The sequence below is a fragment of the Varanus komodoensis genome, unplaced genomic scaffold, assembly GCF_004798865.1.
Source record: "Varanus komodoensis strain SLA01 unplaced genomic scaffold, ASM479886v1 scaffold51, whole genome shotgun sequence".
Lineage (NCBI taxonomy): Eukaryota > Metazoa > Chordata > Lepidosauria > Squamata > Varanidae > Varanus > Varanus komodoensis.
This window is the reverse complement of record NW_025336100.1, coordinates 4,766,909-4,792,943: the sequence shown is the minus strand read 5'-3', so window position 1 is coordinate 4,792,943 and position 26,035 is coordinate 4,766,909. Positions and strand designations below refer to the sequence as shown.

Here is a 26,035-nt window from a genome sequence, read left to right as displayed (position 1 = left end):
AGTTCCAGAAAAACATCTACTTCTGCTTCATTGAATATGCCAAAGCCTTTGATTGTGTGGATCACAACAAATTGTGGCAAGTTCTTAAAGAGATGGAAGTACCAGACCATCTTATTTCTTGACAAATCTGTATGTGGGTCAAAAAGCAACAGTGAGAACTGGACACAGAACCACTGATTGGTTCAAAATTGAGAAAGGAGTTCGGCAAGGCTGTATACTGTCGCCCTGCCTATTTAACCTATATGCAGAGCACATCATGAGAAAGGCAGAGCTAGATAAATCACAAGTTGGAATTAAGATTGTTGGGAGAAATATCAACAACCTCAGATATGCAGATGATACCACTCTAATGGCAGAAAGTGAAGAGGAACGAAAGAGCCTCTTGATTCGGGTGAAGGAGGAAAGCGCAAAAGTTGGCTTGAAACTCAACATTAAGAAAACTAAGATCATGGCATCCAGTCCTATCACTTCCTGGGAGATAGATGGGGAAGAAATAGAGGTAGTGACAGATTTTATCTTCCTGGGCTCCAAGATCACCGCAGACGGGGACTGCAGCAAAGAAACTCAAAGACGCTTGCTCCTTGGGAGGAAAGCTATGGCAAATCTAGACAGCATACTAAAAAAAAGAGACATCACCCTGCTGACAAAAGTGCATATAGTCAAGGCTATGGTTTTCCCAGTTGCAATGTATGGCTGTGAAAGTTGGACCATAAGAAAGGATGAGTGCCAAAGAATTGAGGCCTTTGAATTCTGGTGCTGGAAAAGACTCCTGTGAGTGCCTTGGACTGCAAGACGATCAAAACGGTCAGTCCTAGGGGAGATCAATTCTGACTGCTCTTTAGAAGGTCAGATAGTGAAGATGAAACTCAAATACTTTGGCCACCTAATGAGAAGGAAGGACTCCCTGGAGAAGAGCCTAATGCTGGGAACAATAGATTGCAAAAGAAGGGGACGGCAGAGGATGAGGTGGCTAGATGGAGTCACTGAAGCAGTCGGCATGAGCTTAAGTGGACTCTGGGGGGGGGGGGGTGGAGGACAGGAAGGCCTGAAGGAATGTTGTCCATCGGGTCACGATGGGTCGGACACGACTTCACAACTAACGACAACATTTTTTTTTAAATTATCTCTGCATGGGCAATGTCCTTTCTCCATGCCTTTGGACAAGTAAAAAACCAATTATTACAACATTGGTTGGCAAATATGGATAGTTGATCTCCCTTTGTTATAGTTTAAATCTGTGTGTGCACACATGCACACACACACACACACACACACACACACACGCACTCTTACTTTTCTGGCTTTGTTCTGTTGAAACTTATAATTTTTTAAAAGTTTTCTAGTTTGCAGAATTCCATCACTGATCTTTAAATTAAGTATGCTGAAATTTTCCAGAGTCAGATATTTCAAAACATTCATATTAGTGACATTGGATAAATACAGCTTAGATTTAGCTTTTGACATGTCACTGAAAGCCACTCAAAATGTTTGTTAGGAATACCGAGAGCATACATCAAAGCTGGAAAGTGGTAGTACATTTACACAATGGACTTTGAATAGCTGAAGCAACTGGAAGTCAGCAAGGGCCAAGCTTTTTCTGTCATTGCAGTGCAGTATTTGATTGAATCAATATGTAAGCATATTCTTAAGAGTAGTGGGGGGAAAAACCCATTTGAAGACCACAGAATTTCATATTAAATAGCATGTTATACAAGTGTTTGTTTATTTAAAGGTTGTTTTTCCATGTCAGCATGGAAACTTTGAAAAGCAGCAATTTAGAGTACAATACCTTTTTCTTTCATCACTGCCTTCCAGTGTTTTATTTTTATTTTAAGCTGGCTTGGAGGCATTTTTCAGTGAGATAGGTTAGGCTGAGATTCAGTGACTGCTTAAAATCCCCTAGTAAGTTTCATGGTCAAAAGTCTTCCAAGTCCCAATCCAACAGTCTAACCACTCCATCTCACTGGCACACTTGCCTGTGCAACTAAGTGGTAAATAGTTTAAAAATGCAAATAGGCTGCAATCTTTTAAGTAGTTTTTTGCTGTTAAGTCCCATGGAAGTTTTGAGTAGTCATGCATAGAATTTCATGATTCCGCTGCAATTCTATACACCAACCTTCCACAGCCTGGCTGAAGATTATAGAAGTAAGACCAACATCTCTGGGTGGGACAATTGGCATATACAATGACTAGTATGCTGTCCAGGTGTTATGGGAGTTACAGTTCAATACATCTGGGCAGGCCCAGGTTAAGGAAGGCTGTACTTGCTACTAATTCATGCTGAACTTAGCAGGACTTATTTCTGAGTAAGTGTGCTTAGGACTCCACTATAACATGTTACAATAGATATGGTAAATCCCTTCTATGGTTAGAAAAGCAGTTTGCAACTGGCTTCAAGACTGAAAACAGACATTCAAACAGGAAAAAGGTACAATAAGAATCCTGATGAGTTTTGAAATGCCAATTAAATATCAAAAAGGCAATCTATTTGGGTGACTAAGATGCAAGATTTTAAAGAAGAAATACTGTTTCATCAATGGGGAGTCCTGTGGACAAAGGATATAACATTTACAATCAGTCAAGCATCAAAATTGGTATGTTTTTCCAGTGGTTTTTTACCCCCAAAAGATATACAGAAAATGGTAGGAATTAAAATAGAATATGTTGGAAATGTAAAGAAGTAGATGGGACTTTTAACCATATGCGGTGGACATGGGATAAAATCAGACAACTTTGGAAACAGTTAAGACATGGAAATGCAGATAATTCCTAAAATTAATTTTCCCATGGATAGTAAGACTGCTATTGAATATTACACCAGAGACTCTTCCAAAGAGCATGCTAGAGCTATTCAAATATATGCTAACAGCAGCAAGAATTATAATTGCATCAAAGTGGAAAGCAGAAGACTGCCCCACTACTGCAGATGGGGAAAATGATATAGTTGAATGTGCAATAATGGTGAAATTAACTTATCAATAGAAGACCTGCCAAAGAACTTAATAAAAAATGTAAAGCTTATTATAAGCAAATGAAAATTCAAGAAAACAGAGCTTGCAAAAATATTACTAGTGACTTTTACCTAAGTGCAATTAGTTTGATAAATTACATCAATAGGTTTACAAATCTTAATTAATGTTTAACTGTAGATAGAATTTTTTTGCTTTTCTGTGCACTTATTAGACATTTAAATTATATATTTGTGTAATATATATGCTGTAAACCATCCTGAAATGTCTAAGTATGAGATGGTATAGAAGTTTTAAATAAATAATAAATATCCATTAGCATCCTTATTCTTATAAATATCTTTATTTGTATCTTAATTTTTAGTGAGAATAATATAAAAATGGAAATTTTTTTTAAAAAGCAGTTAGCATTCGTCCAACTTTTGTTTTATTCCTGTCCTTGAGTTTAATCACTGTCACCTGCACTAGTAAGATGAAGATTGTAAAGTTAGTGTGGTGGCCAGCTCTCGAGTACCATGGCACTATTTACACAGCGTATTCTGCAGAAATGAGGCCTAGGCATAACAAAATTATGCCCCTCCGCACCCCCCAAAAAACCCCCCAAACAAACCCACAAGGTTTCTCATTGGAAAAAATGGGGGGAAAGTATAATGAGAAGGATAAAAAAAAATCTTCAAGAGAGACACATACTTGATAGCTTTAGGTTGTATAAAGAAGTAAAAAATACCACCGCTAATAAAGCAGAAAATCATAACTTAAGCCTACCGCCCAACTACTTTACATTTAGTCAAATAAAAGCTGCCCTCACCACGTGGGCTGTAGTTAACTGGCATGCGACGGAAGTTGATGTCATTGTAGGAAGACCCCAATTAGTCGCTTCCGCTTTTATCATCTGTTATTAATGACATCGCGTAACAAACCCGCCCCTTTCTTCGCCCTCAAAATAAGGACTTCCTATCGGAGAAGCAACCTTCTTTCTCCTCGTCAAATAGCTTGGCTGAGGCTGCATCGTCTACGCTGAGCAGCTGCTTACGGGACGTTCCAAAGGGGAAGAGAGACCACTCTTAGGTGTCTATGGCATTGCCTGAATAAAAGCTACCCGGCATTTTCAATGCATAAAACTTTAGACTTAAGATCGTTCGACCGATATAGGTGTCTCTTCTTTTGGGTTCTTATGTCGCCTCTTTTACTGTTCCCTGGGCAAAAGTGACAGCTGTTTATAGAAAACAGCGAGGGGCCATTTTTAGGTGTTTTAAAACTCTCCGAAAGCACCATCGTTTTCGTGGGGGTGTGTTTGTGAGAAGGCATCCCGACACTCCACTGTTATACAGAAATCCCGAATTTCTTTGTCTACTTCCATGGGAAGAGAACAATAGGCCTTAAAGGAACCGGCAAGTTTTAAATACAAGCAACGATGTCAGTCAGAGTGATTTCTATATGTATACTAGTCATTCAGGACCTCGAAGCTGTTTTCAGCGCTGCCTGTGACACATCTCCAACCTTTCTCCGAAAAGGACCCCGCTTGTCTTACGCGCTGCCTGTAAAAACAACAAGCAGGCAGCCCTCTCTCCTTCGTTCCCCTTTTCACGGGTTCTCCGCTCAGTATTATCTGTTTTTTCTCTGTAGGCTCTTGTCGGTCGGCGAGCGGGCGCCGGGGGAAGACGCGATGGACCAGTGCGTGACGGTGGAGCGCGAGCTGGAGAAGGTGTTGCAGAAGTTTTCGGGCTACGGGCAGCTGTGCGAGCGGAGCCTAGAAGAGCTGATCCAGTACGTGGCGGGACTGCGCCACGAGATCCTCCAGAGCGAAAGTATGTGCCCCACGCTTGTCCCCCAACAGGAGGGTTACTGCCTCGGCTTCTTATAGTAGGTCCGCTCTTGCGCAATTAGCTGGAAATCGACAGGCAGAAATTCAGGAGATGAAGCTTTCCTCGCCGGTATGGGTTGTTTCGACACACCGCGTATCAACATGCCCAGGTTTACTACACGATCAGTGCCTCCTGCTCTTTTACCAATATGCCTGTAGCGAGCTTGAGTTTCCAGACATCTGCTGGTTGAGTTAGAGCTGCATTGGTTAGATATAAACTTTGAAAAATGTTGTTGGTAATGTGCGGGAAGATCTATTATCTGATAAAATGCCATGTTATAGAGCACTCTTGAAAGCACAGGGCCAGAAATGATGGCAGTCCTGCATATAAGTGCAGGTCTGTGTCTGTCTGTCTGTCCAGGCAGAAAATTAGACAGATTATTTTATTGGTCAGTGTTGCTGCAATATTCCTTAGGTTGGATTCCTTACCAAACTTTCAGAGGGACCGTTTGTTATAAAGGGTGTTGAATGAGCTGTAGGCTGTTGCTTTCTTTGTCTGTCTTTTTGGTGCTATGTAAAGGAATAGTTGTCTGGAATATTTTAATTGTCAGATTTAGTAGCAAAAGGGGATGTTGTTTCCCCTTCTCCCTCCACCTCTGAAAAGACTGGTATGACAAATCATGTAATAGTAACTTGTCAGGATATGATTCACAAGTCTTAGTATCAACAGCCAAATTCCAGACAGCAAGTAATTTTTCTGGATGGGCTCTCAGAGAAGTGAGTGAGGGGTAATGGTCAGCATCTCATACCTGACATTTAAGAAGTATTTTTTTGTCATAGATGTCCTTTTGTTTCATGTATCTTTGACATTTATGTTACCAACTGGAAGCTTAAAGTTAACATAACTTGGAGGCTGGCTGGAGCAGTATTCCACACAGTCATGATTAGGATCATGGGCAGTGAGACAAACCTGTCTTTTCTTTGGCTTGTTTTTGGCCAAAGTCAGTTAAATTTAAAGAGATGATGTAAACAAAACTACTGCTGTATTTTAGATGATTTCCTAAGAGCTGTATTTAAGTAACTGTTGGCATGGCTTTGTTTTATGTGAAAGAGCTATTTCTGTTTATCTGTTCATAGAGGTTTTGAATTTTTAATTAACATATAATGCAAAGGGCTACATATAAAGTTAACTTGATTTTCACTTGAGCCTTAGTTTGAACATGATGGAGAGCCTTCACCTTGTAAGAAAAAGGGTTTCAGTTTTGAGTTGCAGAAATATTTTGTTTGGACATCTTGAGTTGAGGCACACTGGAATATACCTAGTTATCACATGCTTATGAATAAAGGAGAGAGGCACTAAGTTATTCTCATCGGGAAATAATGTTTATTATTTCACCCTGGGTAATAATGAGATTAGTCATTGGCGATTCCTGAAAAAACAACCCAGAGCATCAGCAAATGGAGACACAATAACAGGTTTGTTAACTATCCTATAACTACAGTTGGTGCATACATACACACATTCTGCTGATGTGACTGAGTCCATATATGTAATTTTGTACAACATTTCAGTGAGGCACTTAAGGATTGAATAATTTATTCAGAAGTATTGCTTTATTGGCACTTACTCCTGTATAAATGTGTTTTCATACAGATTTACTTTTAATGTAGTATTTAAAGCAACACTTAAAGATAAAGGTTATTGCTAAAGACTGACAAGAGAAGCCTGAGCCATTTAGATCTGAAGGTAAATACGATTCTCATAATATGACCGTTTCAGATGACATTTAGAGAGAGCAATATAAATTGGGTTCCCATGTGGGCCACCTGTTGACATGCTCACAGCCTGGCAGGAAATGCATGTTGGCATGTATCTTAAGAACAAGTACGTCCATGTGGAAGCTCACACTATTGTCATGACTGCTTGAAATCTGGGGTCTATGTTAATAGTCACCAGGGGGAATTTTAAGTGAAGTTCAGTTGTCATGAGTCATGTGGAATTTTGTAGCAGGAATGGATACATGAGCTATTTGTTCAATATGCCATTAAATTTAGATGCAGATGCTCCTGCTTCTTCTTTAGACTATAAAATAGAAATGTAGGAAGTAGTAGTATGGGTGTGAAAGATGGTGGCTGGAATAGTTTGCGGCAGTACATAACTATTGAATTAATGTGTGAGGATTAGGTCACAATGGATACACATGGAGAAAAGGTCTGATGGAGCAGTGTTTTTCTTTCCTAATTCTTTTCAAACCCTGATCTTGGTGTCAATATTGAGTGTTTTTATGTTATGCAATGATCTTCAGTGTTTTGAACTATGCAGTACTTTGACTTGCTTAGCACTTTTTTGTTTCCCATGGTTGATTTTCTTACATAGTTTTGTTATCAAGTCACTATTGCTCAGAAACTTATAGTACCTTATGGTTTTCACATGAGGTGATGCTCAAGAAGTGATGCAACCTTTTAATTTGAAGAGGAAGCACCACAGTGGTTTCATTTACACAAATTGACAGGTCATGCTGGAAACCATGCAGGCATGGCTTACCATTCTGTGTGAACCCAGTATCCATGGTGAAGCCTGGTTTATTTGGTTTCCATGAAAGCACATGGAGAAACATTTTTTTTGCTGTAAGGTTTCCATACTTCACCATGGCTTGTCATTATGGATGACCCCACTTGCCGTGTTTCCACACAGTTTCCACATTTCTTTCATGGAGTTTGATAGCTCCATTTGGGGCGGTGGCCACAAGTGAGGAGCAGGTACTCCAGATCCAGAAGGATGTAGACAGACTATGGAAGGGATGGGGATAACAGGATGGTGTTCAATGTGGATAAATGCAAGGTCTTGCACTTGGGGTATAGGAATAGGTGTCATAAGTACAGGTTAGGGGACAAGTGGCTGGAGAGCAGCACTTGTGAAAGGGGTCTTGGGGTACTGGTTCACTGCAGGCTAAACAAGAGTCAGCAGTGTGATGCGGCAGTCAAGAGGGCGAATGCCACCCTTGAATGCATAGTCAGAAGCATGGTCTCTAGATTGGGAGAGGTATTACTGCCACTCTATACGACTGTGGTGCACCGTCAGCTGGAGTATTTTATCATTCACCATCTCTTCTGCCTCTGTGCTTAAAAGCAGCGAGGTAAAATTATTTATGCTAGCATAGCTGATGATTCAGGCCAGGCAGCTTTGGATCTAGAAGAGCCAGTTTCAGTTTTTCTTAATCCCTGGAATGCCACATTTTGGGGTTTTCCACCAGCTACTGCCATCCTTACTCTCCAGTGTGCCGATACATCATACTGGCCCCATCTAGCCATCAACAGTATGTGGACAGGATTGCATTCTTAGTCTATTAACAATTTGTGTGCATATTGGGTTGCATCAGTCTATCAGGAATGGACTCTGGAAGGAATTGACACTCCCATCAGCCTGCCTCCTGAGCCTCTCATGGCTAGGAATGCAAGGGAAGGTTGATGCTCTGGACTGAGTTAGCTTGCTGGTGGAGCAAATGGGGGCAGAATGGACTTTTCAGACTTTGGACACATTGATTAGAAAACACAAATTCCTGTGAAGGGCAATACATACACACTCTGTTCAGGAATAAGCCCTGATGCAACAGTGCTTAGGCATATGAAGTACAGCTCAGTTTTAGGTGTTAACCTCAGAAATTGACTTTTAAAACACAAACCTTTCCTTTCTACCACTTCTTGCAGAACTGGTTAAACTACCTTTAAAGGAATTTAAATTTTAGCTTGTGTTTACCTTTCATAATATAGCTTTCAATATATCTTACAAATGCTAGCCAATCCTGCAGGAATAGCTTTCTTTCACAGCTGATAGAAAGTAAAGCTATCTGAAGAGGGTCCGTCTTTTTCATTTCAGAAGTTCACATATTGAAAATTAGCGTTATTTTTAATAATGCAATTAGCTCTGTATTTTCCTCTCTTCCGTCTAGATCAAGTTGGAGATCTGTCGGGGACAATATCACTTGTTATGACCCAGTGTTGTAAACGAATAAAAGATACCGTTCAGAAATTGGCTTCGGATCATAAGGACATCCACAGTAGTGTTTCCCGTGTTGGGAAAGCTATTGACAAGGTATTTATAGCATTAATCTCATTGGGTTAAAGTGCCTGGGTTTTTTAATGTTTGGGTGGGCTTTAGACTTAATCTTACTTAGACTGTACCTGTAGAACATGACTAAAACCCATTAATTTCAGTGGGCTTACTCTAAGTATGATTACATCTAATTAGCATTAACACTGGGGCCAATATGAGTGCAAGTGCTATTCACTGGAAACCACAGCTGACAAGGTACTGTTGGCTTGCACACCTCCCCTTTAATTTCAGTTGGGCTTGCATAGAAAACTTCCCTATAATTTCTCCTCTTGTTGCAGGTAACACTGCTTATATTTAATTTCCTTTCTTACATTTTCATTCTCTGTGCAGTTTCCAAAAATTAAAACTGTAGAAATAGGTTATAAATATACAGCACAGAGGGACAAACACATATCTAAATGTAATTTTAAACAATTGACAATAAGAATTGAAGAACTATTAAAACTGCATCATATGCATCAAAGTGCCTGAGAGAAGTTCTTAACCTGACACTGAACAGATAATCAGTGTTGTTGCCTGGCTGGCCTCATCAGGAAGGTCGTTCCATAATTGGGATGCCACCACTAGGAAGGCCCCCTCTCTCACTGCTGCCTTCTGAGCCTTCCTCAGAGGCGGCACCTGGATGACAGTCTTATATGATGAGCATAGTGTATGAGTAGGATCATGCCTGGAGAGGTGCTCCATCCAATATTGCTGTTCTCAGAAAGCTTCTTAGGACAGCACTTTGAAGTGGGCTCAGAAACATACAGGCAGCCAGTGCACGTGTTATATGTTCAAACATTCTGGTCCCTGTTATCAGTTTGGCCTCTGATTTTGCACAAGCTACAGCTTCTGAACTATCTTCAGAGGAAGCCCCACAGACAGTTCATTACAATACTCAAGCTTCAAGGTTACCATAACATAGATAACTAAGCCAGGTTAGGCCTGTTTAGGGAAAGGCACAACTGGGTCAGCCACTGAAGTGCATAGAAGGCAGCCTGTGCCACTGCGACTGACTGAGCCTCAAGTGATAAAGAAGGCTCCAGGAGAACCATTGAACTACAAGCTTGTTCTTTCAGAGGGAGAGCAACCCCCAATCCAGTCAGAAGAACCAGCTACTAAGAGCATTTCAGTCTTGTCCTTGTTAGCCCTTATCCAGGCCACTGTTGCATCCAGGCACTGATCTAGCACAGTTATGGCCTCACCTGACAAAGTAAAAAGGACAATTAGAGATGTGTGTCATCAGCAAACTCTGGATGGCCTGTACTCAGTAGTTTCATTTAGATGTTAAATAGCATGGAGGACTAACTGATTCATGTGAACCTCCATACTGGAGAATCCATGGGGTTAAGCAACATTTGCCAAGCATAATGTAATTCTGGTGCCAGGCAGAGAATTTTTGTTTGAAGTTTTAACCAGTATTAATTTATTGTACTATTCTTTCATCTAATTTGCTGAACCTTTATGCTGAATTATACACTGTTGCTCTGCTTTGTTTAATTAGCTATGCTTTTGTATTCAATACTGGGGTTTTATCATGCTTGTTATATGCCACCCTGGTAGCCTATGTGAAGGACAAAAAAACCTATTAAACAAGCAAACTATTATAAGCTGGAATGGCTGATAAAATATTGTAAAATGTTCAGACATATGGCAAAGATTTGAACAGTTTGATTGAAGAACTTGGGACACCCAAGGCTAGTTTCCAAGTATCTCCTTCCCGTCTGCACCTTCCTAACTATTCCTTAAATTCTCTACACTGAGGGCATACTTCTCAAACTCCTGTTGAGGTCCATAATAATTGGTTGTCTACCAGAAAAGAAATAAAAGTCGTGTCAGTCTATTGTAAAAAAGAGATATTGAAGTACATGAAAGACATATTTCATACAGAACAAAAGGGAATGAAAGGCAGTTTAGTAATAGGCAAAAGCAGTTTTCATAAATACAGGTAGTCCCTGGATTATGGACAGTTCTGTTCCTGAGAATGTCCTTGAGTTGAATTTGTATGTAAGTCAGATCACATAAGCAAGTCAAATGTTTGTCTTAGTATTTGTATATATTTTACCTTTCTATGCATATAAAACACTTAAGAAACACTTCCATATTCATGAAAACATCTTAAACACAATACAGCATTATGATAATGATGATGTTAGAGTAATAATAAAGCAACTACAGGTATAGGAGAGAGAGAATCTGTATGTATGTAGATATAACTATTCTTTCAGTACTGTATCACTGACCTCTTATGCCTGACTTAATCTATGTTTGGACTTCATTGTCTGTCTGTTTTTAATTTTAATGTAAGCCCAATAGAAAATAACTTGGACATAGAAACATAGAAACAGAGCCAGTCAGATGCGGCCTCCCGGGCCATCTAGTTTGACCCCATGGTTCCAGCCAGCTCTGCTCACGACATGCCTACCATGTGCATGTCTAGCCTATCCTTGAACACCCTCACCGATGGGGCCTCAACCATCTCCCGTGGAAGCCCATTCCATACCCTTGGGGTCCTAACTGTCAGGAAGTGCTCCCTGGCATCCAAAGTGAACCTTGGTTCCTTGAGCTTGGCTTCGTTGGAGTGCATCCTGCCCTCCTATGCAGGGGAGCGCATCCTGCCCTCCTTTGCTCACCTCCGTGTGACACCCCCTCACATACCTATATGTCACCAACAGATCCCCTCTGAGTTTCCTCTTCTCCAGGCTGAAAAGGCCCAGTTCCCTCAGTTTTGCCTCATATGGCTTTCCCTGCAAACCGGCCATCAACCTTGTGGCCCTACGCTGCACTGACTCTAACCTGGCTATATCCTCCTTGTAATGAGGAGCCCAGAACTGAACAAATACTCCAGTTGTGGGTGCACCAGAGTCATATAGAGTGGTAGTAATACCTCTCTCAATCTAGAAGCCATGCCTCTGGCTATGCAACCAAGGGTGGTGTTCGCCCTCTTGACCGCCACGTTGGACCTTCAAAAGTGACTTACCAGTCCCTTGTTATTCTCCAAAGTTCTCGAATAATGGGCTGCTAGGGCAGTTTATTCCAGTGTCTGCTTATTACATTCAAACATTTTAATCCATGGCAAATTAGTCTCAATGGATCCATGTACAAGGGCGAAGCTGGCTGTGCATTTGTTGAGCTTCCTGTTCCTGATGGAACACAAGGCTTATGTGGAAGAGGGGGCAAACATGTTATCTGAGGTGTTGAAGAGTTTGTTGGAGAAGGTAAAAACATTTGGTCTGCAGAAATGGGATTTTGTGACTATCTGTAGTGAAAAGCCATATATATCTCTAGCAAATCTCTGTCTGCAGTGAAAAGCTGTGAATATCTCTAGGGAACTATGCAGCCACTGATGACACATCACCAAATGCATCACTAAGTTCCCTAGAGATATTTGTGGCTTTTAGCTGGAGGTAGAGATTCACTAGAGAGATTCATGGATTTTTGCTAGAGATATTTATATAGGGTTTATGGCAGTCTGTGCTTCATAAGTACAGGTCGTTCATAACCCAGACATTTGTAACCTGGGGATTAATAAAAAGTAAAATGAGTGAAGTTTGTTTCTTCCAGAATTAACTTCCAGCTTTTATTTTACAGAATTTTGACTCTGACATCAGCAGTGTGGGAATAGACGGGTGCTGGCAAGCAGATAGCCAGCGAACTCTGAATGAGGTGATGGTCGAACACTTTTTCCGGCAAGGAATGTTAGATGTAGCTGAGGAGCTTTGTCAGGTACTGGCAGCTAGAAATCCTTACTCCAAGGAAAAATATAATAAATCCTTCACATGGGATACTGATGTAAAATTCATTCTTTTGCTGAAATCTTGATTAAAATAACCAATGTTTGTATGGATGTGACTGTTTTTCAGGAGTCTGGACTTTCAATAGACCAAAGTCAAAAGCAACCATTTGTGGAGCTCAACCGAATACTGGAAGCACTTAAAGTTAGAGTTTTGAGACCTGCATTAGAGTGAGTTACTCAGCTGTTTGGGGAACCTTCAGATAAAAATCTAAAGAGTATTGAACATCTGTCCTTTAACAAATACTGTTGCTGGTCCTCCACCAGTTGCATTGGCTGCCTCTTATTCCCTGGGCCCAATTCAAAGTGTTTGTGCTAACATACAAAGCCTTGAATGGCTTGGGACTGGGATATGCCTATCTCCATATATCCCTGCCAGACCACTCACATCATCAGTGGTGGCCCTCCTTCATGAACCCTCCACCCCATGAGGTGAGGGGGGAACTGGCAAGGAAAAGGGCCATCTCGGTATTTGTATCTGACCTTTGGAATTCTCTTTCAAGGGAGGTGTGACTGCCACCCACTTTATCTTGCTTTTGACACCAAGTCAAGACTTTATTTAGTATCTGTTTTTAGATTGGATTATTGGATGGCTGCTGGATTATTGTTTTATTGGTTATTGATCATATAGTGTTTATTTTCCTCCTGTTTCCTATTTATATGGTCGTATTTATAATATATTTTAATTTTACTGTGTTTTATGATTTTGTTTATTTTTATCTGTATTTTAAATATATTTGTATTGCACTGTGAGCTGCCTAGAGAGCCTCTGACTATGGGGCAGCATACAAATGTGATAAAATACATAAATGTTTAGGTTGGCAAGTTATTAGATTTAGATTAACTAAATTTGTTGCTGAATCCAATTGGGCTGAAGTTTCAAGGTTTCAACATGCTAATCCAGTCACAGGACAATTAATCTTTTCTTGGAATCGACCACTTCCAAGTGAGGTAAACATTGATCTACCAATTGTCAAGACCAAACAGAGATCCAAAAAGCTGTAGCAGTTTTATAAAGCAGTGAAGCTGAGCCTTGCAACTGAGGTCTCACAAATTTACCTACTTTGAACTAGTGCACATTAATACTATCTTCAGTTTCAGTTTCCCCCGCTCCCATTCAGGTGTAAGAAAGAATGAAATCAGGTACACAACTACCAGAACAGATGTATGTAGTAATTTTAGTTTTGAGAAGCTGGGCTGTTTGAGAGGGTAATATGTCCTATTTCACTCTCAATCCCTATAGGTTTTTTGTGCTGTGCGTGTTACATGCTCTTTGCCAAAATTTTCTGGGATTTTTATTACTTTGTTCTATTTAACATGTTTATGCATTTTCTTGAGTCCGCTGCCTTGAAAGTTAGCTGCAGGGAAACTGCAGCAGAGGGTAGCTCTCTAAAGAGAGAGTTGTATTTCTTTCTCTGCTTCTCATGCTGAGCAGTAAATGTAACACGGTTATTTAGAATGGCAGCATCAATAACTCTAAGGGAGCTTTGCCTAACCTTTGTCTTCTAGATGTATTAAGCTGCAGCTCCCATCATCCCCATTTGAAAACCATACAAAAATAGTAGGGGACTGGAGATGAAAAGAACATCTGGAGAGCATTTGTAAGGCAGAGTTCCTCATTGCCTTTTCTCCTCAGATCCTGGAATGTCTCTTCTTTTAAACAAATCTAACGTTTGGCCTGCTGTAGTATTGTTGTCCCTGCTTGTGTGCACACCCCACACTCAGGTCACTTGGAACTGGCCCACGTGCTCAACCATCACACAGGCCTTGAGAGTATAATGGAAAGCAGCCAGGGATTCCCCTGACCAGCTGGGCCCAAATCCCACCCAGGAATTCCCTGGTCCCTCAGTATCCAGACCAGACACTGAATCTAGCACACAGTCACCTAAGGATGGGGAATTTTTTAAAAAATGAAAAGATTAACTATAGGGGTGGAGGGAGATAAAATGCAAAAGGTTAAAAGGCTCAAACAAGGTAAAAAGGAGAAGGCAAGTTGGAAAGTAGCAGTGTATAGCTGAAAGCCAACCAAGTACTCCCCCAATCCTGGGGTCTTGTTGGACCACTCAGACCTGAAAATAACAAGGCTAACTCTCCTTTAATCTAGGCAGAAAAAAATTACCTTCTACAGCATGGGTCCTCAAACTATGGCCCGTAGACCGGATCCAGCCCACCATGCCCATTTATTTATTTAGCAAGCTTCTATGCCACCCCATTCACCGAAGCCTCGGGGCGGCTCACAACCATAAATAAATAACACAATTAACCATATAAAACAATATAATTGAAGACGTCCTGGCCAAAGATATAAAATCAATAAATAATATTAACAATTAAAATGACGTCTGAATAAAAAGGTCTTGGCCTGGCGCCGAAAAGCAACGATGGCGCCAGGTGGACCTCTCTGGGGAGCGCATTCCATAGATTGGGCGCCACTGCAGAGAAAGCCCTCCTCCGGGTACTCACCCTCCTAATGTCCTTCACAGAGTGCTCCCGGAGAAGGGCCTCGGCTGCCGATCTCAAGGGGCAGGAGGGCACATATGGACGTAAGCGTTCCTTTAGGTAACAAGGACCCAAGCTGTTAAGGCTTTATAGGTGATAACCAACACCTTGAATTGGGCCCGGACTTCAATGGGGAGCCAGTGAAGCTGACGGAGGACTGGAGTTATGTGAGCACAATGCCCACTCCCCGTCAGCAACCTGGCAGCTCTGTTTTGCACCAATTGAAGTATCTGGACTGTCTTCAAGGGCAGCCCCAGGTAGAGCGCGTTACAGAAGTCTAGTCGGGAAGTTACCAATGCGTGTGTCACTGTTGCCAGGCAGTCGTTCTCCAGCTAGGGACACAGCTGGTGAATCAGCCGAAGCTGAAAGAAAGCACTCCTCGCCACTGTTGTTACCGGAACTTCCAGCGAAAGCTCTGGATTGAGGAGCTCTCCCAAGCTGCGGACCTTGTCCTTCAGAGGGAGTGCAACCCCATTCAGGACAAGGTCAAGGTCCCCTTCCCCAAAGCCTGATCCGCCGACCAACAAGACCTCCATCTTGTCTGGATTGAGCTCCAGTTTATTGGCCCTCATCCAGCCCATTACCTCGGCCAGGCACCGGTTCAGTACAGCCACTGCTTCACCTGGATTGGTGGAAAATGAGAGGTAGAGCTGGGTATCATCAGCGTACTGATGATTCCGCAGCCCACACCTCCTAATGACCCCTCCCAGTGGTTTCATGTAGATGTTTTTTTTTAATATATATTTTATTAAAAGTTTTAAACTAACACTAATAAAAACATCACATACATCGGATTCACTGGATCAACCTCCTACACACACATTTTTTTAACATTCTAAAATCAAATTCAAATTACGCCAAGTCCCGTTTCTCCAGCCAATTATAGAAAGAGTCCCAAGTTCGATAGAAGTCAGTATCCTCTTTCTCCTTCAATGATAAAGTCAATCTATCCATTTCTGCGCAGTCCAAGATCTTTCTTATAATCAGTTCATCGGTGGGTAGCTCCTCATTTTTCCAATATTGAGCAAATGCAATCAACAGTACATTTCCTGTCTGTTGACGTCTTCTGGTATAATGCCTAACAAGAAAACTTCAGGTTTAAAAGCACAGGGTTTCTGTAATATTTCCTCCATCCATCTATGTATTTTAATCCAATATTTTTTCACATCACAAGTCCACCACAAGTCCACCCACTTTATGTTTACATTTCCAACATCTATTTGACATATTTGGAAACATTTAGCTAATCAGCTTGGCGACAAATACCATCTATAGAACATTTTATATAAATTTTCTTTATACGAAGTTGCTAATGTTATCTTGATGTTTCTTTCCCATAATTTTTGCCACTTTTCTAATTCAACATTAAATCCAAAGTTTTGTGCCCATATTATCATAGTTTCCTTAACCTGTTCCCCTTTTTCCTGTCAAGTAAAAAAACATATAGTCTTTTAATAATTTTCTCATCTGTTTTAAGCATCACTTGATCAAACTCTGTTAGGTCTGTAAAACCCCCATGTTTTACAATCTTTAGCATACCTCGATTGCATCTGTACCTTATACCACCAGGAAATATTAAGTCCCTGTTCTTGTATTTCTTGCTCCAGTTTCAAGCCACCATCCTTATCCAAGATATCATCATATCTTATGATCTTTTCAAAGTTCAATACATTTGGATATACAAAAGCTTCCATAGGTGAAAGCCATCTTGGTAATTTATTATACACTTTTGACTTTAGTTTTTCCCACACTGACATTAGAGATCTTCTAATAAAATGACTCAGAAAAGACCCATGTGACTTAGCTTTTTCATACCTCATATAAGCATGCCAACCCATCTGCAAGTCATGACCTTCAAGGTACAAAACTCTTTTATTTTGCAAAGTTATCCATTCTTTTAACCACATTAAAACAGACGCTTGATAATATAACATCCAATCGGGGAGACCAAAACCTTCATTCTTTTTAGCCTCCTGAAGCATTTTTAATTTAATCCTTGGTTTCTTTTTTCTCCAGATAAATCTCAAAATTTGGAAGTTTATTTCATCAAAGAATTTTTTATCAATTTTTACGGGAATGGTTTCATGTAGATGTTAAATAGCAAAGGGGACAAAATGGATCCCTGTGGAACCCCATGGCATAACTGGCTTGGCGCAGAGCCATAGTCCCCCAGCACCACCTTCTGGAATCGGCCATTGAGATAGGAGCGAAACCACTGCAAGGCAGTGCCTCCAACTCCCAATCCCGCTAGCCTCTCCAGAAGGATACCATGGTCGATGGTAGTATTGAAAGCCGCTGAGAGGTCCAGGAGAACCAACAGGGACCATTTATCCGGCCTGTCATAGAGGTTTTGGACTCGCTGCACATGTGCCCTGCGGCAGCTTGCTCGCTCAGAGAAAAGGATCCCCTCACGAGCAAGCTGCTGCCTCATGGTGCGCGTGCCCGGCGGCAACTTGCTTGTGTGGAGATCATTTTGGACTCGCTTGGAGAAAACAATCTGCCCATCCCCCGCCTACACCACCTTGGCGGCCCATGCCCATTGCTGGCACCTTTCAACTGACCCCCTGTTGAAAAAGTTTGAGGACCCCTGTTCTACAGGATCTAGCACACAGGGCTTAACAGGTCCCTTCAGCATGTGCAGCAGAATAGGTCCCCCCCAAAGAAGAACAAAGAGCATCTCTGTTCCCTGACTTTTATCCCTACCATAGCTGACCAGCTGACCCTTGGGTGGGATGGCACATCTCCCATCCTGTGAAACCTCCCATTAGCTCCAGCTGCTGGTCTTTAGTGATTTAAGCTCTGCCATCCGGTCCTTGAATTTGCAATTCTGATAACTACTAGGAGTTCATCACAAAGGGGAATGATTTACTCCCAAGACCTTGGGCATCAGATTCCTGATGAACTAGCACCAGAAATTGTAACACTTAATAATTACAGCCTTAATTACAGGATACCTGGTTCATAGGGTTCTTTGCACTCTTCAGTATTAAACTTAAAGGTGAATTATTTTTCTACCTTTTGGCATGCACCGTTATAAATATTCAGAAGTCTAAAATAAACTCACTTTGGTTAATCACATCTAGAAACTTCAATTGCAGTTTGGGGGATGTTCCAAAAAATGTGGTAAAATTATTTCTTGAATCAACTAGAATGTTTGGGTTTAACAACATATGTTCAGATATATTATCAATTGCAAACTCCTGGTCTTCCTTAATTTTATCTAGCATGATAGTTTGATTGCATTAAGTTTGTATATCTGTTTTTAAGCAAACTGCATCTTGACTTGAATGTGTCTCACAAATTTTGTTTTAAAACATAATTGTTAAGCTACTTGGGAAATGTTAAAGTTTAAGGAGACTGACTTCAGTTCTGTTGTGCTGCTTTCTAAATCATCCTGGTTTTGTAAGTGCAACTTTTTAGAGATTAGTTTTACCTTGGCTGTAATCCTATCACATTAAGGGACCTACTAGAATTGCAGATCTAGCAAGCAGTCTCTGTATGCACTGCATCTGAATTTGGGTACTGGGTATGTGGTCTTATTCTCACACTCCCTGCATCCATAAGATTTCACCCTCCCCCCCCCCACCAACCTTAAATTGTGAACTGCTTTTTCATTTGTGTGTGTTTGTGTATTTTTAAGAGAATGGTTTTATTACCTTGATTATTTATCAGTTCCTAGGGTTTCCATTTCTTCAGAGTTTCCAAATGAATGGAACTATCTGGATATACATAGCTGAAGGTGGTGGGCTGCCCAGATCTGAGCCAGTGTAATATAGTACTGGGCTGGTACTGGGCTGGAGAATTGGTTGGTCCAGGTCCCAGTCCATACTCAGTGGGAGACTTCAGACTGAGAGCAAGTGACTGGCCCATCCTACCTCACAGGGTTGTAGTTGTGAGGATAAAATGAAGTGGAGCCTGCTGGGCGCGCCCAGGGCCGTCGGCCTTGGGCTGACGGCCAAAGGGCAGTGTGCTGCCGTTTGGGGCCACAAGGGGCTGGTCCGGGCCAGAGACTCTGCCTTTCCTTTCCTTTCCCCTTCTTCTTTTGAGTGACAGTGTTTTATTTGGTTTTAACTTGGGATGGTTTTACCTGGGGAGTATTAGTGCATCACCATAGGCGTAGTGATGGGCAGGGGGAGGTATGGCGTTAGGGATCTAACTGGCCAGCATAGGAGAAGAAGGGACCAATGTTTGATACCGGTCCCATCTTCTGGTTATTCCTGCCCGGATAGTTGGTACAACACCGATCACTCCCAGAGGGAAGGGGAGAGGAGGGGGGTTGCATTAATTCACCGAGTCAGCATTCCCCTCATGGGGCTTCCTGTCCCTTCAAGGCCAGGCCTTGAGTGTTTGCATCTGATGTTGGGCGACTGAGACATATTAGGGACTCTGCTGGTGTACCGTGCACCCTCTGCCCAGCAGACTATCTGCCTGAGCTGACGGAGATCGTCTCGGATCTGGTGTTGGGGACCTGGGAGACTTCAACTTCCATGCCGAGGTACTTCTATCTGGGGCAGCTCAGGACTTCATGGCTTCCATGGCAGCCATGGGGCTGTCTCAACATATCACTGGCCCAACCCATGAAAGAGGTCACACGCTTGACCTGGTTTTCTCAATGGGGTGGGAAGAAGGTGGCCTGGAAGTGAGAAACTTGACCTTAACTCCTTTGTCATGGTCAGACCACTTCCTTGTGAGGTTTGTGCTCAGGGCTAATTCCTCCCTCCAGAAGGGTGAGGGCCCTATTAAGATGGTCCGCCCTTGGAGCAAGATGGATCCAGATGGATTCCTGAGGGCTCTGGGGGATTTTCTGATTGAGAAAGCTGGTGTTCCTGTTGATGTCCTGGTCGATTTGTGGACTAGGGAGATGACCAGGGCAATTGACATGATCGCTCCTAAGCATCCTTTCCCGCCTGGCAGAGCCCACTTGGCACCATGGTATACACCTGAGTTGTGGGCAATGAAGCAGGTTGGGAGACGGCTAGAGCGCAGGTGGAGGAAATCTCGGGACGAATCTGACCGAACACACTTACACGCTCATTATCAAGCCTATGTTGTGGTGGTGAGGGCGGTGAAGAGGCAGTTCTTCTCCACTTTCATTGCTTCCTCACAGTGCCATCCAGCGGAGCTTTTCTGAATAGTGCGAGGTCTGACACATGCTGGCCAGGAAAATGACGTGGTCACACCTTTGGCAGCCCACTGTGATGACTTTGCCCAGCACTTTAAGGAAAAAATTGCTCAGATTCGCTGCTATCTGGTCTCCACAGTTGATACTGTTCCAGTACAGGAAGTGTCCAGAGCTCCGTTTGGTCCATCTTTAATGGATGAGTTTCAGTTATTGCGGCCTGATGATGTGGACAAGGTACTTCCTACTACCTATCTTCTTGACCCTTGCCCTTCCTGGCTACTTAAGGAGGCCAGTTATGGGATTGGTCCCTGGGTCCAGGAGGTTATTAATGGCTCACTGAGGGAGGGCTGGGTCCCAGCCCCCTTGAAGGAGGTGGTGATCTGGCTTGTCCTGAAGAAGGCATCCCTGGACCCAGAGGTGGCCGCCAACTTTAGACCAGTGGCCAGTATTCTGTTTTTGGGCAAAGTGTTAGAGTGGGTGGTAGCAGGACAAATCTAGGTGCTCTTGGATGAAACTGATTATCTGGACCCATTTCAGTTTGGCTTCAGACCCAGTTATGGTACTGAATCTGCCTTGATCGCCCTGTATGATGACCTGTGTAGGGAGAGGGACAGGGGGAGTGCATCCCTGTTGGTTGTCCTGGACCTCTCAGCAGCTTTCGATACCATTGACCATGGTATCCTTCTGAATAGGCTGACTGACTTGGGAGTAGGGTGCGCTGCATGGCAGTGGTTCCACTCCTATCTGGCCGGTCGATTCCAGATGGTGGTGATGGGGGTCTATAGCTCTTCGCCATGGCAGCTTTGCCATGGAGTTCCACAGGGCTCAATTTTGTCCCCCATGCTATTTAACATCTACATGAAAGTGCTGGGAGAGGTCATCAGGAGGTTTGGGCTGCGGAGTCATCAGTATGCTAATGACACCCAGCTCTACCTCTATCTGCTCCAGGTGAGGTGGTGGCTGTACTGAACCGGTGCCTGGATGAGGTAATGGGCTGGATGAGGGATGATAAACTGAGCCTCAATCCAGATAAGATGGAAGTCCTGTTGGTGGGTAGTGCGGGTCTCCAGGTAGGTGATTTTGACCCAGTTCTGGATGGGGTAGCACTCGAGCTTGGGAGTACTGCTTGACCCAGAGCTGTCACTGGAGTTTCAGGTGGCGGCGATGGCAAAGAGTGCTTTCTTACAGCTTCAGTTGATCCATCAGCTGCATCCTTACCTGCATGAGCACTCCCTAGCAACCATGATACATGCTCTGGTAACTTCCCACCTGAATTACTGTAACACGCTCTACGTGGGGCTGCCCTTGAAAATGGTCCGGATACTGCAACTGGTACAGAATAGAGCTGCCCGGCTGCTGATGGGGACCGGCCGTTATTCTCACATAATGCCAGTCCTCTACCAGCTCCACTGGCTTCCAGTTGAAGTCCGGGCCCAATTCAAGGAGCTGGTTTTGACCTGTAAAGCCCTAAATGGCTTGGGACCAGGATACCTGAAGGAACGTCTCCTTCCTTATATGCCCTCATGCCCCTTAAGATCTGCGGGAGAGGCCCTGCTCTGGTAACCCTCCCTGAAGGATGTAAAAAGGACATCTGCTTGGAGTAGGGCCTTCTCTGCTGTGGCGCCCAGACTCTGGAATGTACTTCCCAGAAGTACGCCTGGTGCCAAGTTTATACTCTTTTCAGCGCGAGGCCAAAACCCTTTTATTTAAACAGTATTTTAAAATTTAACAGCTTTTAAGTTTAGTTGCTCCGTTTGTTTTGTGATTTATTGTTTTGTTCTGTTCTCTTTATTGAGATTGTTGTTTTTAATTGTTTTAAATATTGTAAGCCTTCCTGAGACCTTGTGTAATAGGATGGCATACAAAAGCTTTTAATAAATAAACAAACTGCTATGGATTTCTTACAAGAGGAAAAAAAGGTGGGATATAAATGCAATGAATTAATAAAGAAATTCTATGGGGCTATCATAGTGACATAATTTTTTACATTTTGGTCATTTTTGTATAATTAATAGAAATATAGCCAATTAAAAATCTTCTGCTTAGTCTTGAATGTTACAGAAACGTAAGGTATTTGTGCATGCAAGCAAATGTTACCTGTAATTTTTCCATTATTGATCAGCATCTTTCTTTATTTTTTAGATTTGTTTTGGCACCGACATCTAGGTTGTAGTCTTTATATGCAGAAGTAAATTCCAATGGGATATATACATATTGCACTCCACTCTTGAAAATAATACTTGGAAATAATGTTAGTCCAATTGCACACACTCCAGCATTTCACCAGTGCTCCAAATAGATACCTGCCCAGATGTGGGATGTGCAGCTTCAGTACTTACTCATTCAGTAGTATAAGCAGAACAGAATGTTAAGCCCTGTGTGCTAGATTCTGTAGAATTGCAGGCTGTTTTGTAACTATAATTGTCCATTACTTAACACATGCATGAGGATTTTGCCCCCTTACAATAGCCTTTGCAAATAAGGCTAAAAAGCTACTAAGTTAACCTTACACTAATTTTCCCTGCTTTCATGCAACCACTTTAGCACATGAATAGCTATGTGGGGGAAACCAGCTTTCCCCACTTTTTAGCAACATTTCTTCCTGATTGCCTGCATGTAATTCTTGCTCGGCACAGGAATGCTATGAGTAGCTGTTTACAAACTGAAGGCGTTTCTCTGAAACTGTAATTTGGCCACACCTGATGAACATCATCTGCTGGTTCCCTCCAGGAAGTTGTTAGGTTGCAATTTCTAAATTATTATCTCTATACTTTTAAATTGCAAACTTCAGTGCAAGATAATGGATGTTAATTTTGAACTTCTGGTGACAGAGACCAAGAAATGGTGATGTTTGGTTCATTTTATTTTCCAAATGGAGTAGGAAATTCAACAGCTCAGTCAGAAACGGCAGTGTTGTTTTACCCTCTGAGGTGGCTCCTTGGTAGCATGTTTAAGTTCTGACAGTAAGTGTGATGAGTTGTGTCTGAGCTTATATGAAAACAACCTGAGATAAATCTTGAACCAATGAGCCAGTTTCTCTGTTAAAATGAACCTGATTTTTCTTTTCCGTTTTCATATTGTCTCTTAGGTGGGCTGTATCAAACAGAGAAATGCTAATGGCACAGAATAGCTCCTTAGAATTTAAGCTACACAGATTATATTTTATCAGTTTATTGATGGGTGGAACTGCAAACCAGAGAGAAGCATTGCAGTATGCTAAAAACTTTCAACCTTTTGCTCTTAATCACCAGAAGGGTAAGTAGTATTAAATGCATTCTGTACAATTTTTGTTTGCATGTTAAAATAGGTGATTTGTAATGAAGCTACTACATGCGTTTCCTGAACAGCTTGTTTTTGTTTTCAGAAGTGTATTTGATTTATACATTTATTTTACAATTGCAGGGGTGCTTTGATATCCTTTAGAAAAGTAAACATTAGAAACAAAAAACCTGCCCCTTGCAACCTGTAAGTCTTTTGCTTTATACTTCCACCCACTCCATGGGTAATTTCTAGGTCCTTGATCCAAAGAAGTATTTTAGGCATTGTAACTACCTATAGTCCCTCCTTATTTTTAACATACTCTCTATCCTATATCATGAGGGTTTTTAGGACCTTGCTTCTGTTTTGAAAGTATGTTGTCATGCAGCCTAGTGAACTGGTGCTGTTCAAAAAACACAAGTGCAAAGGACCCTAGCTAAGTGGCTCCTGATCAGGGAGTTCATATTCCTCTGGCCTTCTTTCGGTATAATCCTGGCTTTTGCCCCCAAGATGTTTATACTTATGAAAAACATCTTGAACATTTTATTTTCATCCAGTCAACATGTTGAGCATTTTAAAGTCCCATTTATACTTCATCTCAGTCATCAGTTCAGAAGAAGACTACACCCAAGAAAGTAGAAGACTGAGACATGGACAGTGGTGAAGGAACAGAAAAGATCATCAAGTGTAAGGACCTTTCACCTTCACCAAGGCCAAGATCATCCAGGCTATTGTATTCCCAATTGTATGGGTGTGAAAGGTGGACAGTGAAGAAAGCTGAAAGGAAGAAAATGGCTGTGTTCAAAACATGCTGCTGGAGGAGAGCTTTATGAATTGCTGGACTGACAGAAAGATGAAGTGTCTCCTGGATCATATCAAACCAGAACTTTCCCTGAGGCTGTCATACCTTGGACACAGCATGAGAAGACCAAACTCTGAGAAGACAATCATGCTAGGAAAAGTTGAAGAAGAAGAAAAAGAAGGCCAAATATGAGATGGATTAACTCCATAAAGGAAGCCTCAGCCGTGAGTTAAGGATAGCTGAGCTAGACTGCCATGGATAGGAGATTTTGGAGGGCTTATATTCTTTATGGGTCTCCATAAGTTGGAGAAGACTTGACAGCACATGACAAGAGCAATGCAATCCAGTGCCTGTTTAAACCGGAAAAAGTGCTTACATCTCCCTCTGTGCCCCACCCAGCTATGCTGGCTAAGGGAGCCTCTGAGTTGTAGGCCTTTTTTCCATGTAAATGTCTATAGGATTGTGCCATTAGGGAGTTAAACACCAGCTAATTCATTTTATTAAACTTAAATGCCTGTTCTTAAATATGACTGTGATCATCACCGTAAATCCATACATCTGGTCAGTTCTTGCTATTGGGGAATTCTGTCTTGGTTCTGATGTTTTTGAACAGCAGCAGAATAAATCAATGCATGGGTGGGGATGCATATGGCACAGCACCCCAGGATGAAACAAATTACCAATGATAGCACATCTGGTTTATTGATTTATGGATTTTTAAACAAAAAGAATTTAAATGTGAAATACTTCAGCACAGGACGCTGGCTTCTGTCACAAACTGATACAAGGCCAATCAACAATTGGTCAAGCCTTAGTGGGGGAAACAAAAAAATTAGCAGTCAATACTTTTGTTCAGCAGCCATCAAGCCATGTCACAGCTTTTTTTATCTCACCATTCACATTGAGATAAAGTTTCAGTTCATCGATAAATGTATCCTTTTTCTTTTTCCTTTGGATGCTCCTTTGAGGGTAACAAAATGGGGATAGGTAATTCTGCTGTGATTTAATTCCGCATCAAACCAAATGGTGATGATGCAGAACAAAAAATGATGTCACCATGAGGAGATCAGAAGTTTTCATTTGTCTTCTCGATTAACCGAACTTGACAAACTGTCATTTGTTTGTAAACTGTACCCTTGTTTGAAACAAGCCAATTTAACAATCCATGCCCTTAGTATCACATTGTGAGATAAAAAGTGTAAGTGGAAAAAACCCATTTAGATCTCTTACTCTTCAGGCAGCTCATTGAACATTCTCTTATATGCTTATATAAGTACAAGGTATTCTAGTTGTGAATAATGTGACTTTCTTCTTGAATTTCCAGTTGTTATTGATTATGTATATATTGTACTTGCATAAAAAGCTTTATTTTCTATATTTCTAATGAAATAGGCACTACAGATCTCTTGTCTTTCACAGATATTCAAGTTTTAATGGGAAGCCTAGTATACCTAAGGCAGGGAATTGAAAATTCTCCGTATGTCCATTTATTGGATGCAAACCAGTGGGCAGACATCTGTGACATCTTTACAAGGGATGCTTGTGCTCTGCTGGGACTCTCAGTTGAATCACCTCTTAGTGTTAGGTATGGCTACTGTCATGTTCAACATTTTTTAAGATTGGGTTACCTACACCTCACCTAGTCGTCAACACTTTAGGAATTTGTCTAATTCCTTTCTAAACAGAGAATACTGT

The 26,035-nt window shown here is 41.8% G+C and overlaps 1 protein-coding gene across 1 annotated transcript in view; it reads left to right on the top strand.

The window, feature by feature from the left end:
- The first annotated feature begins 4,503 nt into the window (after positions 1 to 4,503).
- Positions 4,504 to 26,035, top strand: part of RMND5A (required for meiotic nuclear division 5 homolog A) — a 34,167-nt gene continuing 12,635 nt past the window's right edge. The window contains exons 1-6 of the mRNA XM_044447336.1: positions 4,504 to 4,777; positions 8,724 to 8,866; positions 12,458 to 12,592; positions 12,730 to 12,830; positions 23,369 to 23,535; positions 25,760 to 25,925. Coding sequence (XP_044303271.1) covers positions 4,636 to 4,777; positions 8,724 to 8,866; positions 12,458 to 12,592; positions 12,730 to 12,830; positions 23,369 to 23,535; positions 25,760 to 25,925 — 854 coding nt within the window. The 5' untranslated portion in view covers positions 4,504 to 4,635. The remainder of the gene's footprint in view (positions 4,778 to 8,723; positions 8,867 to 12,457; positions 12,593 to 12,729; positions 12,831 to 23,368; positions 23,536 to 25,759; positions 25,926 to 26,035) is intronic.